Source organism: Lissotriton vulgaris, chromosome 9 (genome assembly GCF_964263255.1).
Source record: "Lissotriton vulgaris chromosome 9, aLisVul1.2, whole genome shotgun sequence".
Taxonomy (NCBI): domain Eukaryota; kingdom Metazoa; phylum Chordata; class Amphibia; order Caudata; family Salamandridae; genus Lissotriton; species Lissotriton vulgaris.
In genome coordinates this window covers 1,035,075,148-1,035,093,255 of record NC_141697.1, presented here as the reverse complement: position 1 = coordinate 1,035,093,255, position 18,108 = coordinate 1,035,075,148, and the positions used below count along the sequence as shown (strand labels likewise).

General features: G+C 42.2%; 1 protein-coding gene across 1 annotated transcript in view; it reads right to left on the bottom strand.

The window, feature by feature from the left end:
* Positions 1–18,108, bottom strand: part of SLC6A11 (solute carrier family 6 member 11) — a 726,232-nt gene that overhangs the window by 387,744 nt on the left and 320,380 nt on the right. Inside the window, exon 6 of the mRNA XM_086938949.1 lies at positions 17,884–18,016. Coding sequence (XP_086795075.1) covers positions 17,884–18,016 — 133 coding nt within the window. The remainder of the gene's footprint in view (positions 1–17,883; positions 18,017–18,108) is intronic.

Here is an 18,108-nt window from a genome sequence, read left to right as displayed (position 1 = left end):
TTGTGGTGGCAACTGTGCAAGCAGGGCCCTGTCTAAGAATGTTCAGATCCAAATGTGCTTTGAACTAAATCTATATTATCATAGTCGTTATCACAGCGCCTACAGTTACTTGTCATTATCATGAGAAAAACATACTCCAGACTACACTAATACTGAAGGAATCTTAATATTTCTTCTTAATATCCATTTCATACAAAATGTGAACCATAAAAAGAAGGAATGCTTGCATTTCAGCTCATTTTAAACTAAAGGTCCATAAATGATGGTTAACTTCTTGAGTTATCTTAAAAATGGCTGCCTTCTTAGAACATATTTTCATTATCCTCAACTGAAAATCCCAATCCAAGATAGTGGGCAATTATTCTTGGAACAGAGAATGACTACAGTGGCACGTGTCAAAGACCACTAAAGGACCCAAAACCATCTACATACATGAAATGGAAAACAGGCAGCAATAGAAAACCATTACACAAGAATATTAAGCAAATAGTACATCATTTTCGTCAGGTGTTCCTTTTAATGGAAAACATTCTTTTGACTATTAATTGTAGATTTTTTTCCTACTCCAAAATATAATCTTCTTTAGAAATAACACACAACGATATAAATAGAGGAGCTGAATAGTTATTGTTTAGCTTATACTCAAGTAAGCCATTGCATTACTGCAGATTGTATGGCAAATAAACCTTCGACATGGTGAAAACAATTCAGTTCAAACATTGCAATGGTAACCCTTCTTAGAAGGTGGAATGATACACCAGATTGCAATAACTTGAGGTGAATGATATTTATCCCACCGTGCTTATGGAAGATGTGATTGGAATAGTCTTCAATCGACAGAGGAGGGGGCTACCCCAAACAAGTCAATGCCTAAAGGGAGCTGATCCAAATTCTACAATCTTTGAATTAGGAACAGAAGATCGTGCATAAGGCTGTGCTGTCAAGATAGATGTAAAAATAAACAAGGCTTTGCACAAACAGCTGCAGGGGCACCACCTTTGAATTATAGGCGAAATAAATCTCCCTAATAATAGTGTATATTTCAACATGGGCATCTCTTACTTGCCCACAACTATGGCCCCATGCAAACAAAAGAAACCCGAATCCTATGTGGATTCTATCATAGCATTGAATAATGAACATGTGCAAAGTAGCTACAGACGTATGCACTGAATTTAAGTATGCTTGAGGTTGTGATCATTTACGACACCCTTTCACAACGAGTAAAATGAACTCAGGGCACTTTGTCTTGGTGTGATAGAGTGAGAGGTTGGTCCACTGACAGTGGATCCAGACCCCTATTCAAATATATATTCTTCTGCCCACACGTAAGCCTTGCCAGTAGGACAGTGGCTATGCTGTGTCTGAGTGACACACCCTAGGACATGATCAGGCCGTGAATGCTTCACAAAGGTGTGAGTGCCTACACACACACACACACACACACACACGCACACACACACACACACACACACACAGAAACACACACACACACACACACACAAATCCACACACACAGAAACACACACTCCCACAAATATTGGATTGTGAGTGAAAAGCTGTACTTTTCTGTTTAGTGTAGTGTTCTGTGCATATACTGACATAGGACGCTTTTTTTGTAAATGTTTAGCACTTTGATACTCAGGGCATGCATGTCTTCAACAGGCCCTCTGGCATGAAGGGACCATTCTGAAAGAAAATACATGCCCTGAGGTATGGTACAGATTAGCAGTATGCATAAGGAGTGGAGGAACAGGTGGGTGTTGCCAGGTAAGTCATTTCATGGATAGATTGACTATACACTTTCTGGTTAGGTCCTTTCAAACTGGACTGTGGATTGCACTTTCGAGGCCCCTCTAATTTCAAACAAGAGGTCAGACAACTGCCAGTTGAAGCCAGCATATGTGACAACCTTGATTTCACTTCTAAATAGAATAACTGGTCGATAAGGAATGGGAGGGAGAAAAAATTTACTTTACTCTCTCTCTTTCATATACATCCTACTTTTTTATCTTCAGGAAGAACGCATTGAAAAAAGGGCATGCAGTCTGCTAGTCAGAGACTTGATCAAAGTTGCTCCATATCGTTCCCTTTGTAGCTGCTGGGGAAAGGGGTTGTAAGAATTTCCAATGGCTGAACCTCTCACATCTCATGGTTATCTTACTCAGGGCAACAAAATCGATATTGGTTGACGGTGGATTAAAGAGGTAAAAGGACTGCTGAACTTTGGAGCTGTAGCTTTCTGTCCCCCAATCAATATAGCTACACATATTCAATTATTCTAGACCGAAGGCACTCCTGAAAATAATAGCATACTTTTGTATGTCTGAATTTATGTTTGTTAGGAAAAAGCATAAGATTTCACAAGAGAAAATGGAAAATCTCATATTTTGTAATTCCTTTCCAGTTTCTACACATTTTTAGTGTTATTGTTTTAGAGGGGTGGAAGCCCCACTCGAGCAACACCCACAATCCTTGTCAGGGTGAACAACAAAAAGGCTACAAATTAACCTGTGTTTAACCCCCTGGTAGCTGGACACAAAAGCAGTCAGGCTTAACTTAGAGGCAATGTGTAAAATATTTATGCAGCACACAAATAGTAATAAAGTGAAAACACAACAAAAGATAAATCCCAAACCGATTTAGAAAAAAAAAGTACATTTTAACCAAAAAAATGATACCAGAATGAGAAAGATCTAGGCTCTTAGTGGAAATAGTGCCTAAAAACACAAAGTGGTACTCGCAGTCATCTACGTTGCCCGACCAGGGAAAGGTTGCGCATTTAGGCAGAACATGATGGAGCAAGGGCCAGATTCAGGGATCAGGTTAGTCCGTCTGGAAAGCTACCTTCTCAAGTCTGGCATAAAGAGTTCTGTTCGCTTTGGAGGAGACCGTGAGGAGTTGGCTTTTGGAGCAAGGAGGAGGTTGAGTGTAGTTATGGTAGCTCGAAGATCCAGTCATTGCTGGAGCTTGGCATTAGTTAATCATCATGTACGTTAGCTGTCAGCGTAAAGAGCATGTCTCACCTGAGCTTTGCATCGGCGGTCATTGAAGGTGATCCCAAACCTCAGGATTTTCACCTTTTCTTTTTGGGGGATCTGCCACTGATGCCAGCCAAGGGTGCAGGGCCTGGGAGCCTCTTTTGAAAGTCAGGTCCCACTCTAGTAGAGGCCAGCAGCGGGGCTCAAGCAAGCCCAGGCTGGTCCAGTTGCAGCTAGTCACCTGGGTAGTTGCAGGGAGGCCTCTGAAGCTTGTTGTGTTACAGTAGCGCACGCAAGAGGTCAGCCAACTTGTATATATTGTTGGTCTTGTATTTGGCAATCAGACAAGTGTGATTAAAATGGATATGGTCTCTGTATTGTAATTGGAGTAATAGCTTTTGATTAGTTTGACACAGAGAAAATCTTGGTTTAAATAAAAACACTGTCACTTGTGATATTCTTCCTTTATTGATCAATTGCTGCGATTATACTGTCAAACAGACAAGACAGTTGGTTTTATATGTTCTATGTTGTATATGTAAGTGGTTTGTCCTTAACATCTGTACATTATTTATGCATTTAGCCAGAGTCATTTATTGTTTATAGTCCATATATTTTTTCTTTGGATATGTGGTGTAATATGTCAAGATGTTAAAAATGTGGTATATGATAATGTACTGATTTTTCGTGAAAATAAGAAATAAATATTTCTCAAGTTTATTTAAACAGGTAGCCAGTATTTTGTTTATTGACGCCTCGATTTGTACAGTTGTAAATAAGTACAAGCTTTCTAAAAGTGGCATTTACAGAATTGTAAGTTAAAATCTGACATTGAGCTCAATTAAAGATAATTTTAATTACAATTAATTTAAGTGTAAACATCATATCTCTATATGCTCCCTGTGTCAAGTTAGCACTAATTAAATGTAATAAGGTAACCCCGTTAATCAATGGGAGAGAAAGGCCTTCCAACAGTGAAAAATGACTTTTAGAGTATTTCATTGTTGGCCATGTGAAAATCAAGTACACAAGTCCTACCTAACAAATACAATTCACCCTGTCCTATGAGCCTTTAGACCCTACCTTAAGGGTGACTTATAAGTATTAAAAAGAAATGTTTAAGCCTAGCAAAAAGGTATATTTTGCCAGGTGGAAATCTCATTTTAAAACTGAACTACAGGCTGCAGTGACAGATCGTACATGTGTTAAAAGGCTACATTATTTGGTAGTGCAATGAGTGCTGTAGCCCACTAGTAGCATTCATTTAATGTACAGGCCCTGGATACACTTAGTACTAGGGACTTACAAGTACATGGAATGTACCAATCAGGTATATGGCAATTGCACCATGTTTTAGGGAGAGCACTTTAACACTGGTTAGCAGGGACTAAGAGCAGAGTCCTAATGTCAACAAAAATGGGTTCAGTGAAAAAAAAAGATAATGAGGTGACCCTGCAAAAATGGGCAAGTCTAACAAGTGTGGATTTTAGCATGTGTCCAGACATAGAATGCATAGTTAAACCGTAAAAAACAATCTATCTCGTTTCAATTTTTGCATTTGAGAAGGGAAGAAAGGCGAGTAGTGCCCCTGTGGATTTGGTCATTATTTTAAGAGTTGAAGAAATTGTACACCCAAATGCAACCCTTTGGAATTATATAGCTGAATCAGAATGCGAGTGATGGTAATTGGAGGGGAAGGTTATACATAATTCATGAACTTCATTTTACATGGAGAGGATGCTCTCCGCATCTCTACTTCCAGCCCCAAGAGTGCATTTTATCCTAATCTAACAAGAAAGCAGAGGCAAAATGTTATTTCAAATGAAAGAACATTTCATTGTGTAATGCAAATTATAAAACACATTGTTATGTCTACCGAGATTGATCCCATGTGTAAGCAGTGGAATGTACTGTTCCATAAGCACTGGATAATCACAGGAAAGAAATTTACAAGAGAGCTCTCTGATATTACAGGGCTCTGGGATGAAGCTGATTTGAATAAAGAATTCGATAATAGTCAAACCTCCTACTTGACTACCAAAAGATGACAGTAACAGAGCTTATTATAAAGAACATTGACCCCTTTGGCCATCGTTATTAGGTGTGTGGGCAAACTAAATTGTCAGTACCAGTCTAGCAATTACCACTACATCAAGTGCATTACTGTGAGTAGAATTACCTCACCATTACTGGTTTGGCCTTCAAGAGAATGGAAAATGAAACCGGGAATCTGTGTTTGTAATCCTGTGTCGGCCGGATCAGAAATGAACATGGTCAAAAATCTCACTATTAGGAGACAGTCGCAGACCATGCAGGTAAGATGGTGGGGCCGGGTTGGGGGCGATTTCGACAGATGACGACAGAAAATTAATTATTTATTCCTCTGTCATATTCCCCCCACCTCTCCCAACCCGGCCCAAACGCCCCACTCCTCTTAATTGCACAGCCTGTGGCTGTTAGAAGATGATTGGTGTACAAAAGGAGCAGAGAAAATTCGGAGCGGTAATCTGCACCACAGCATTGTGCAAATGGCAAACATAGAGACACCCACTTTTTGCTAAGCAACACATATCCCATAATGTCATTTGCTTTGCTTATGCAAAAATTCTGTCTTAGCAGAACACCAAATATGATTTAGCAGTGTGCTATAGTGCAGTTGCAAGTGAGTGCTGAGAGGCACGACCTCAACGGCAGATCACTCTAATTAGGTAATGGCCCAGTGGTGTCACTTTTGGGAAGTTAGATGTATTGTGCATGGGAAATCCTTTTTCCCCACATTGTTGACATCTCTATTGTGCAGATTCAGGTCACATTCTTAGCATGACTATTTGCAAGACTTCCGGGATTTCACTTTCAGTGGAATCCTTTGAAATTCTGTGCCACTCCAATATCCTATAATGCCCACTTTGCTGGAATTATTGAAGATGTGGCGTTACGCAAAGCAAAGGTGATCAGAGCTTGGGTCCCATCAAATCTCATTGAAAAAAATCATTTTTATTCCAAATTTTGTTTGAAGTTGCTGTTTGCACTGCTTTGCATTATGTAATGATTCACTGCATTGTGCAAGCACCTGAACTAACCTACACCCACATTTCTCCCTTCTTCTCCAAAAATCAACCCCATGCCGTCACTTTGCTGAACTGATATAATTTCTATTGATCCTACTGTACTATCTGAGTTTTCTCTCGTTTTATGGAGAGTTGCAGACACAGCTTTCGATTGATGACCATGCTTTCGGTGTGTGTGTGTTTCTCCCATGCATTGCACTAGGGGACTTGTCCCAAGACAATTCGGCCAAGTGGGGCAAGTCCTTGTAAACTCAGTAAAGAGAAGGCAAACAAGGGTCATATTGCAGAAGCTCTCTGTGGCGCAAAGGATGTTTGTGTCCCTATTTTTTTGGGAGGGGTACTTCGAAAATACCAAAGATATGTTTGTGTAGCTCCTTCTCTAAATATGGATTGCCTGGGTGCATGATTTGTACATTGCGAGATCCGAAGGGGTTATCGCTTTGTTTGCTTGAGTGCATGCCCCAGGCAAGTGAGGGAACTCCTTTGTCCCTGCACCCCACTCCATATTACAGATGTAGGCAGGGGGACAACAGTGGAACTGGAAGCAAATTGACTGGGACACATACGACGTGGCGCAAAGTTAGCTCGCCCCGAGTTAAACCATTAGGGAAGATGTATAGAGCCTCTGGCTGGAGTGACATAGGACCACAGTCTGCTGCAGATCTCTACTCCTTTCCACTGGCAGTGAAAGACTGCCCCGTGGTTTTACGCCATCTTTCCCTGATGCGCAGACCACAGCACTGGCATGTATTGCTAGTGTTCACGCCTGATTGTGTGCAGTCTCAGAGTCAGTGCCTGTTTCACCACATTACGTGTGCTATCAATACAGGCTGTGACAGTGCCCTTATGTTGATGTGTTTTCTGGGTTGCCAATGCTTCCCTGGGTCTAAATCATCCAACCAACACAGTCTACAGATGACCTCGTTTCATTAGGAAATCCACTTAGCCCTTACAAAAAACTGTTTTAATTGTTGTCTTACGACCACAGAGCGAATTATATTGTGAGCAGCAAGCCTGCCACATTTTTAGATTAAAAGAAAACTTAGAAGTTGTGGACGTTTTTGGACCTTAAACTACGGTATTGGAAACACTAATAACTGTTCTGGGGGAGACATAAGTGATAGACAAACTATGTATGACTCCCAAAAAAGTGTAACAAACAAGAAAATGTAATCTGCTAAGTCTTTTTTTCTTGCCTTTGGTCTCTGGTGAAAACCTGGTGTTAGTTTGAGGCTAACAGCAGAGTTCACCTATTCCATGGAAGAAAAGTATAATGTTCCCAGAACTTGATGGCTTAAATGCCATCTCTGCCCTTTTGACCCCGAGAATACAGGGGTTAACATTGTGGATGGCTCTGGCCTTGCAAATACACCAGGGACTGTACTGACCGACAGGTGGAATGACACTTTAGTTCAGCTCTCTCTTCAGATATGAATCTGTAGACATGACACCTCTTGCAGCAGGAATAAACATGTTTGCTTCTCAGTTCAGCTGGAGGCTGCACCTTCCATCCCGTAAATTTAGTGCAGACAAACACCATACACTCCATCTCTCATTGTTGAACATATAAATCCAATGTGCTGGAATATTTTTTTAAATCAGGTGAACCCTAAATTGTAGTTTATTTCATTTTTCTTGGGTGCAAACTAACTGCTGAATGACAATTTGGCGTGCTATCCACGACTTAATTCTCAGCCGCCGTTGTTATTTTTCATTGTATCACATCAAGTAAACTGTGAAGGTAATCCAATCAATTGCATCTCGATTTTGTTCTAAATCGCAATGTTTTGTCACAAGATTTCAACATTCTGTTTCAATTTATAGATTTACAGCCAGATTCATCAAACCAGAAGCGGCTCGCAAAGGCCCAGATTCTAAGAATCTGGCCCTTTGTGAGCGCTATTTCTGCTTTGGGATGCATCATCCCAAATGCAAAAATCGCAAATGTAGAAATCGCTAAATTGCGATTAATTGCATTTAAGGAATCTCAATTTGAGATTCCTTAAATGCAATTCATGAACCATTATAAAATTGCGAAATCGCAATCTGGGGCCGCTATTTACCGCAAAGTCTAACTACGTGGTAAATAGCAAAAACTTAGAAAAATGCACTTTAGTACATTTTTCTAAGTTGTATGTTACACACACATGTCCTTGGGACATGTGTGCGCGCAACACCAGTGGACATTACCATTTCAGGGGTGCAACAGGGTGTCCTTTGGACACCCTGGCACCCTTGGAATTGCTTCCTTATTTGCGATTGGCTAATTGCGAATCGCAAATAAGGAATGACTCCCCATTCATTCCTATGGGCCTAAAGGCCCATAGGAATGAATGTGTAAGCCATTCCTTATTTGCGATTAGCAATTAGCGAATCGCAAATAAGGAAGCTGTAGAAATCGCTAATATTATTGCGATTTCTACGTGCATCCCGTTTTGCGAGTCTTTAATAGCGAATCCTTAAAATTTGCTATTAAGGACTCGCAAAACAGGACTTTGATGAATCTGGGGGCTAGTTTCTATTTTCTTACATAGCTAAGCCATTTAACATGGATGCCACTTAACTTAAGCTTTTCTGTTGTTCTAGGAGATTGAAACATTATTTCTGATGGTCTGCTGACATTAACCAAGAAACGTTTAGTGATACTAATAAACATAAAATGAGGTCGTCTCTGTAATATAGTTGACAGTCTAGTAGCTGGGGTGGGCGGAGCTAGGTGGGCTGAGGGGAAGAGGAGGAGTCAGGACAGGATGAGGGCAGTTAGAGTAGGGACAGGGGATAAGCAGGTTGTACTGAATAAAGCTCTCATAAACTATAACCTGTGTCCATGGTTATTTGTAGCAGGATGCTACAACTGGCGACGAGGGTGGGATCAAGCAAGCCCACGATTCGTAGAACCCCCTGAGAGAACTCCTGATGAGAGAACCCTGTCCCAAATAGCCTCGAGGTGAGGAAAACGCTGTCGCGTAAAACGGAGCTGCAGCATGAGGACCGAGGCCAGCAGCAGGTGACCCTACCCTCCAGAGACTAAGAGGGAGCCAAGAGAGAGCCGAAACACCGAGCGCCAAACCGCTCAAAGGAAGGGACGCTGTTCGCGCCTAAACGCGACTCACGCGTGAAGCGTGTAAAACGAGTGAGTGCTGCACGAGCAGAAGTCGGGAGCCCACTCCGACTCTGCCAAGCCCCAAAGGTGAAAGAAAAGTACCTCAGGGTGAAGGACATCGCCCCCACGAAGGTCTACTGCCCCCACGAAGGTCTGCTGCCAAGCGCTGCTGAGCGCGGTGAAATTGGAGCCCGAGTGAGTTCCGACGTCGGAAAACCTCACGCCGGATGCGTGAGATTTGGCACGCCGCCGCCGAAGGACCCTGCAAAGTAAGGCGGGAGCCCACCCCAACCTCACCTGACTGTAGCAGTGACCAGAGGGAGCCAAATCTGGAGTGTGCTGACCCTGGAAGCAACTGCCGGTGAGTCCTGTGTGAAGAATCGGGTTGAGTGCAGAGAGAGAAAGTAGTGCCTGCAGACAACTACGGCGGCAATTTTTGAGTCAGGCAACTTTTGGGACATCCTCCCTGTGCAAACTGTAGGCGGCCATTTTGAGGTCAGGCGAGCTGAGTTTAGCAACAAGCATTGGCGAACATAATAGAAACAAGCATTGGCGAAGACCAAACAAGCATTGGCGAAGACCAAACAAGCATTGGCAAAGAACAAACAAGCATTGATAAGAGCAAATAAACAAGCATTGGCTAATAGAAAGAAACAAGCCCTGTCAAGAGCCAACAAACAAGCATTGGCGAGTAGAAACCAACAAGCAGTGGCGAGTAGAAACCAACAAGCAGTGGCGAAAAGAAACAAACAAGCATTGGAAAAGCAAATAAACAAACATTGGCGAGAAACAGCAAACCAGCACGAGCACCTACAAAGGTGATGCAACAAACATTGGCCAACGCAAGTGAGGAAAAGAAACGAGCACAGACGCATGCAAGAGCCAGGTAAAAACGACAAGTGGACATCAATAATCACGAGCAAATGCAAGGAGTATAATAAGAAAACAAGCACAAGCAAACGCAAGCAATGGGTAAAGGTGATGGTGAACACATACTGAAGAGCGTAAAAGGGAGGAGCTGCTGGACAGAACCGCACGAGGTTCAGAAGAGGGCAAGACTGCGAAAGAAAGTCCCAGAAACAAGCACAACACACACTGAAGTGACTGGAGGACTCGCGCCAGTGCAAAGGGAACGCCCGAACGAACAAAAATGTAAAACGTGCCCAGCATCACCGCAGAAGAGTTGGTAACCACCTGCCACTAGCATGCGACTTGAAAGAAAAGGAACCTTGTGCCTAGCACAGTGCAGCTGGGTGGTGGACACTTCGGAACGCACGAAATCTAAGTGATTCACTGGCACATACTGTAATGATTGCAAAGATTATCAACGTCCCAGCACATGACCAGACCGAAGGTTTCGACTAAAGAGGATCAGCTAAGAAGATGAGAAGACGAGTGAACAGCCCGTGCCCTGCAAATATAATCTATCAGAATCCTCCTCTCATGGCGGGGGAAGAAGTAGCACAACGGTTCAATCCCTGCATTGAAGTACCACCCCCAGGGGTGCAGACGGATACCTGGAGTCTGTGTCTCAAACGGAACTAACGGCTGGCAACATTGGGTGACTTCCTGGACGCCAATGGTGAACAAAGAGAGAGGAAATGTCTATGCTGCTCCTCCATTTGGTGGGTCCTGAGGGCCGATGCCCAATCAAAACAGTTTCCAAAGAAGACACAGAAATCTATGAAAGACTCCAAGAGAAGCTATGTGCCCGTCTCTCCGCACAAGCGGAAGTGGATCATGATCGCATCGCTTTCAACACAGCTCGGCAGGAACCAGCCGAACCATTGCCAACTTTCATCATTCGGTTGCAAAACCGGGTACAAGGCTGCCATTTTAACACCTTTACGAATGAGGACGCAGTTCGACTCCAGATAATTGAAGGCTGTGCAAACCCCGACACAAAACTCAAGATCCTGCGAGGAAATTGGTCATTAGAAGAAATCATTAGGAAAGCTGAAATTGGAATACACGTCAAGGCAAGAGACAGATCAAAGGACCTGCCTCTGGAGGCAAAATATCAAGATGCCTGGACGGATGAAACTCGGAAAATGCACAAAACAAAAAGGAGAGAGAGGGAAGGCAGACCAGTGAAAAGACAACGGGAGAGACAAAGTGACAAGGAGCACTCCGAGTCAATCAGTCAAAGGACAACCTCAAGGAGTTCTTCACCCTCAAGGTGTCATTCAAAGTCTGACAAGGAGGGAGCGTCAAGTGGGACAGATCGCACTACTGGACAAGATGGCAACCTGCACAACAAGAGAGTAAGGAAGACAAACTATAGAAGAAGAGATCAAAATGGTCAAAACTGGAAGTTGGCGCAGGAACATTCTTCGCCAAGTTGTGAAGATGAGTCTGACTTAACATCCAGCAGGAAAACACATCACACCCGTATCATGGGTGTCCGAGCACCAAATAAATGGGAAGAAGAAATAGGTCGCATAAGACGAACTGACCCTCCCCAACAACGAACAGGAAAAGACCAACGCATCAATAGCACCTGGGACAACGAAGAAACTGCGAAGAAGTTGTTGATATGTGAGAAAGGCAAAGATGGAAAACCTCAAGATCAAACACATAGAACAAGCATGTGGTTGTTGAACAACTTCTCAAATGAAACAACGTCAAAGACAAGTCGACGAAGGCGCCCTGAGAAGCGTCTTAAAGACAACCCTGAGTCAAAGAACAACGTGTCACGGCCTACTCATTTCAGAAATCCATTACTCGATACACTCTCAAAGGAACGCTCTAAAAGGAGTATGGCCAGGAACTCCTCTGATTCAGAGAGCGCGTCCGTCCGATCCTGGAAGTCGACAAAAGACTTTTCTGACCGAGAAAGCACGTCTATGGCCAGGAACTCCTCTGGTTCAGAGAGCGCGTCTGTCCGATCCTTTAAAAGGGGTATGGCCTGGACCTCCTCTGATTCGGAGAGCGCGTCTGTCCGATCCTGGAAGTCGACAAAAGACTTCTCTGACCCAGAGAGCACGTCTGTTCAATCCCGTGAGTCGACCGAGTCATGGTCCCGACAACAGCCATGGCGTCAACCACCCGAACACACCATGGAACCAAAGGGCATCCTTCCCGTCAAGAGCAACATGTCACACACTAAGGTCTCTGAATACTCAGTCACTCCACAAGACAACCTGTCATGTCAGTCACAAGTATATCCGGACATAGATCAGACACTGTCACCCCTGAAGGGGTCCGCGAGGCTGACTCAATGGACCTACAAAAGGAAAACAGAGACGGTGGACCTTAGTCACCGGATGGGAAGGGACCAGCCAGTCACTCCGCAAGGAAAGCTGGACTTGTCAGTAGGGAGAGATCATCATCGGATGAGAGAGAGACATGCCTATGCACAGATAGCCCACGAGTTCGCCAGACAACCCGAGGCCGCGAATGAGTTATCAAACCAAACCAAGACAGTCTCGTCAGATAGTACCGTACTGTCTGGTATACATGACCCTGAATTGGAGAACAGTGTTGCCCTCGACCGGACAAGACAAAAGGAAGTAAAAGTAGATGCGGGTGCTCAGAAGAGTACCAAAACATTATCCACTCATGAAAGAGACCGAGCATCTGAACCAACAGCAGTTACACCACAGGAAGGAAACATGATGACTGCGGAGTGTGAGAGTAAACAGTTCACATGCAACGTGGTCAAGAATGCCCTGATTAAGACAACGGAAAGATTGACCAAAGCCAAGCCCACCACTGATTCAACACTACTGAGGCTTGAAGAACAGGCTGTCCGCCGACCTGTGTGGTGGATTGAAGAATTGCGAACACTGAAGACATTAAGCTCATTTTGTTAAGAAAGGGGGAGATGTAATATAGTTGACAGTCTAGTAGCTGGGGTGGGTGGAGCTAGGTGGGCTGAGGGGAAGAGGAGGAGTCAGGACAGGATGAGGGCAGTTAGAGTAGGGACAGGGGATAAGCAGGTTGTACTGAATAAAGCTCTAATCAACTATAACCTGTGTCCATGGTTATTTGTAGCAGGATGCTACAGTCTCCATGCCATCATTTGGGTTAATAATGTGTATTGTTCCATCAATTCTACAGCTCTGGTCCCCTAGTCTGATCATTCGGTTCTTCTTTTTAGCTGCCGTTTGACTGGTGTTTAAGAGCAAAATTTTAAAACCGGCTCCATAAAAATAGTCAGAAAATAGTTCAAGTTATATTTCTCAACAATAGTAGACGCAGTAGATGTATTTAATTAACCACTGGTAAATTCTGAAAGCCTCCCTACAGTTTATCATGATAAACTGAGTAAAGTCATGGAAACCACAGTTCCAAGAAGATGAGACGGTGGTAAGATGAGTAACGAAAAATAATTGCTCTGTTAAGAGGGGCAATGAAGATTAGAGGTATTTCCTGCTCTAAAATAAAAGACTGGCACATTTAGATGTATCGATGTACAGATGCCATAAAGCCTACTCAAACAAAGTGCTGTTCTGATGGTGCTTCAGGCACCTAAGTTCTGGAAAGCTTTGTTCTAAGTGATAGGAGAACTCAGAGCCCAAACTGGAGGAATCATAACTGTGAATTCAGCATTAAATACTAATACATTTGCCCATTGTTTTGTAGAGAAAATTGGACAATTAAATGCAAGTATCGATTCTTCTAGCACCTCTTTATTTAATTCATAAACTGAGATATTATCCCTACGGAATCCAATCATTTTGCTCACTTGACAATATTATCTGAGGATAATTGCCTAGCGTTAACTAAGTGTAGGAGACCTTCAGGCTTTGGAGTTGATATCTTACCCCCCCCCCCCCCAAATTGCATAATTGCATTGCTTTAATCATGGAATCGCAAGGGTTGGTTTGTGATATTAATAATTCTTCATTGAGATCTGGCCTTGTTTATTTGAGCTTAAAAGCTGCTCGATTCATCCCATGCCTTAAGAAAGCTTCAGTCAATCCTGGTTGTTTTGAAAATTACAGACCTGTGCCTCAGCTCCCTTTCTTTGCAAGACGTCTGCAACAAGCTGTTTATAAACATCTCTCATACTATGTTGAATTCCAGGCAGCTTTGCACACCTGGCAAACAAGCTTCAGAGTAGGATGCAGTAAGGAATCTGTAATCACTCCTATGGCCATGATCTATTGGGTGCTGTCAACACTGTGGACCATCGGATAAGGTTAGATTGATGGGTGAACCTTGGTGTTCATTGTAGTGTACTTGAAGTGGTTTGACAAAAAGCACAGTGCACCTCATGGATCTGTACTCTCCACACTACAATGCAATCCCAGCATCCACTGAAGCTACAGTGGAGGACTCTCCTTCTCCTACCTCGCCACCAAGCCCTAGAACGATCTCCTCCACATTCAAACATTATCTTCTCTCTTGGAATTCAGAAAGGGACTCAAGACCTGGCTGTTCAACTAGACCCAACAAGAACCTAGTGCCTGGGTACCCTCACAGGTGATTACCCATGCTCTACAAATTCCAGTTAATTGATTGATTTAATGAATCCACTGGATCCATTGTACTGGTCTGCAGTCATGCATGCATGTGATATGCAAATTGCATTCAGAATTGTGGACAAAGATGCAAAGAAGCATAGGATATGTTTGAGGAAGGTGCAGAAGTGTCTGACCTTGAATACACTAAAATTAAACAGGGATAAAATAGTAAATGTGGAAGAGATCAAATTAAATGCACAGAATTTAGGGATTACAATATTTGGCATACATCAAATAGAACAAAAACTTTGATTGCCCAAAACGCAAAAAATCTGGAGGTGAGAATCAAATCCAAATTGGTGTTTGAAGAACTAGTAAAGTGTGTTGTAAAGAACTGTTTTTCATCAATGTGCATGAAAGAGTATATTCCATTTTTTCAACTATTCTCAAAGAGTTCAGATTCCGAATGTCCTTATTTCATCAAGATTGGACTATTGTATTAAGATCTATCTCAGCTCACTTTGCTGTAACTATAAAGAAATTATAAGTAGTCCAAAATGCTGCAATTATTTTTTAGTTATCAATTTAAAAGATGTATACAATTCAAAGCTCTATGTTTAGTACACAAATCTCTATATGGTAGAAAGATCAGGTCTTAATATGAATTGTTTTATTTTTCTGTGGTGATCTGCAAATACTTGCAGGCCTAATGTTCTTAGTTTCAGATGCCCTTCAATGGGGGAGGGTGGGGCAATTCTTTGTCTGTGGGAGTATCCAGGTTGTGGAATGCACTTCCTTTGATGCTTGGACATGAATCGTGTTTGATGAAATTTAGGGAGCTGTTAAAAACCTTGTTGTTTGCTGTCTGTGTTTAAAGCACAATCCAAATGCTGGAATATAGAACCTAGGATAACCTAGGATATGATTATTTCCTATTATAATATATGATATTATACAGTCACTAGAAGCACAATATTCTTTTGATCCATAGTGCATAAATATCTTTCTGTGATTATGAGCCTTAGAAAAATCCTAATAAAATAAAGAAAATTATTATGGTATGGAAATCTCCTAGATATGGGAGCAACATTTGGGATAGGTTCTTGTTCACCAATCATATTCACCTAGCCCCAGACTAATTCATTGGGACTTTTGTCTCTGGTTGGATAATTGATGTCACTGTCATGCAAGAGTTTTTGCTAACACGGTAATCCACATTACATCAATTATCCCGCAGCCCTATCATTTCAGTTGGACATACATTTTTTACAGACACAAGGAATGGCTGTGTTCCCATCCATGCGAACTGTTCCGACCAATTTAAAATACCTTTTAAGGTCAATAACTGTTCTGGAACGTCTGTAGACCACAGCAATCAGCCTACAGCAAGGAACTAATCCATAGTCGAAGATGAATGAATGGTCTTTAGTCAATATACAATTTGTCACAATCTAGATATTACTTACTCTATCAGTGCTGTTAGTGTTATTTCTGTATGGTTAAGTTAAGCTGCCATTAGAACTGTCTTTCATAAACTAAAAGTGCTCCAGGTCAGTCACCCCCGCACCAACATGTGGTTTCCCGATTTCATTTTTTTCATTCCTATAAGACTCAGGAAATGAGGCCACAATATTTATATTAAACTTGGGGGTTGCAATCACATAATTACTGACAACTGCTATTTTGAAATTGCCCACAACTATAACTTATAAGGCTGGACAGCCAAGGTGCATGTGGCAAGAATCCATCTGTTCACACAAATTCAACCTCTTCTTTTGTTGCAGTGAAAGACATGGTAATAATGTGGATAATGTGCAGTGGAAGATAACTAATTCAGGTATTTTTGTTCACATTACATTTCATGCGTGAGTTGTACTAATCATTTACCTAGGACAGGCCAAGTAAGTAACCTTGTAGATTAGGCAGATTGGTTTGAATAATTTAAATGACATGTTAGGGTTAATGTCGAAGGGCCAAGGTAGCAACATTTTATAACGTTCACACCCAACTTAAGTATGCATAAAAGGCCACTTGTGGATGTAAATCATATGGATGGACTTTGCTACCACAGAAAATGTGCCACTCATCAACAGTGCCTACGTATTAGGACTTGGGTTTGGTAAAAACATATGGGTGTTGCTATAGGTGGGTTGTGGAGGCAGTGGGAAGGTCGTACTTTCCCAAATCTGTAACCTTGTGTATTGTGGTACATCTTCAAATATGTTTACACCCTTTTGCACATCTAAAATACCGTTAAACAATGTGGAAGTAAATGTTAAAAGCGGTGGCTATTGTAAAAACCCTAAAATAACCACGTTTCACGAGAGTGGCAATTTCACCAGTGGGGAAAATAACACGGTAGATATAGAAAGAAAAAATTCTGAAGCACCAATGCAAATTACTGTGTCAGTAACTCATTGCAGATTTTCTGCCATGCACATAGATGTATCTATGAGTAGTGTAACCTGTGCAGTTGCATTAATGTGCAGTGATGGGAGGGGCCCATCTTTCTCATCCAGCCCTGCATTTTCTGCAGATGTTTTAAAGGCCTCCCACTCACATATTTTAAACACAGATCCTGTGTGCGGTCAGTGTGAGTAATAATACATATTAATAATAATAGTACATGAAAGGGAGGAAAGTAAAAAATCAAGTGAAAGAATGAAAGGAGAGGAAGCAAGGAAGTACAGAAGGGGAGATGGAGATAAATATGATGCAAGAAGACACATTCGAACAAAAGGGGCAAGTGAAGAGGGTCCAGAAATAAAGGTGTGAGGCGAGAAGAGAAAACAAAGGTGAGTGAGAGACGGAAGGGTGGGGTGAAAAGTAAAGGAAGGGGGTATGAAGGTGACAGTGAAAGGTAGGAAGGATGGGAGAGGGCAAAGACGGTAAGGCAGGTAGAAAAAGAACCTGGAAACGCTAAAGCAGAGATGCAGCTATCACTGGTTCATTAGATACAGAGACACCATGCACAAAAGATGTGAGGGGCCACTACATCCCAATTGTGTTTGCATTGTAATACCGATGCAGTGGAGTGGTCCCGTTTTCAAAGCTTGTATAAAGGCCCATGGCACCTAGGCTGTGCTAAACATTATTTATGATACACGGAAATGATGCAGCCTTAATGAAACAAAATGTAACTCCGTACAATATTAGTGTGTTCTTCTAGGCTCTCAAAACAATCATGATTATTAGACTGATTAAATTAACATGTGGAATGCAATAGAATGAAGATCCAAGCTCTGACTCTGCAAATCGTAAAACTGCCGTTGAATATTTCAATCATCAGTGCTTGGTTCACGTTAAATCTCAGAACTGACCTTTCCTGTAGACTTCGTTCCTTTCCAGATGCAAAAGTAGCAGACCGTCCATGCCCCAAGCAGACACAGAGCCAACTCCCAACGCAAATTTCCTATGTGCTCAATTCCATTGGATATGCCTAGAACCCTTCGCCTGTAAAGAAAAATGATCAATAGGTATATGCAAATGACCAGCATGATTCCTTTTTCTAACAGTACACTATTTCTGTTCAATACATTTAAATA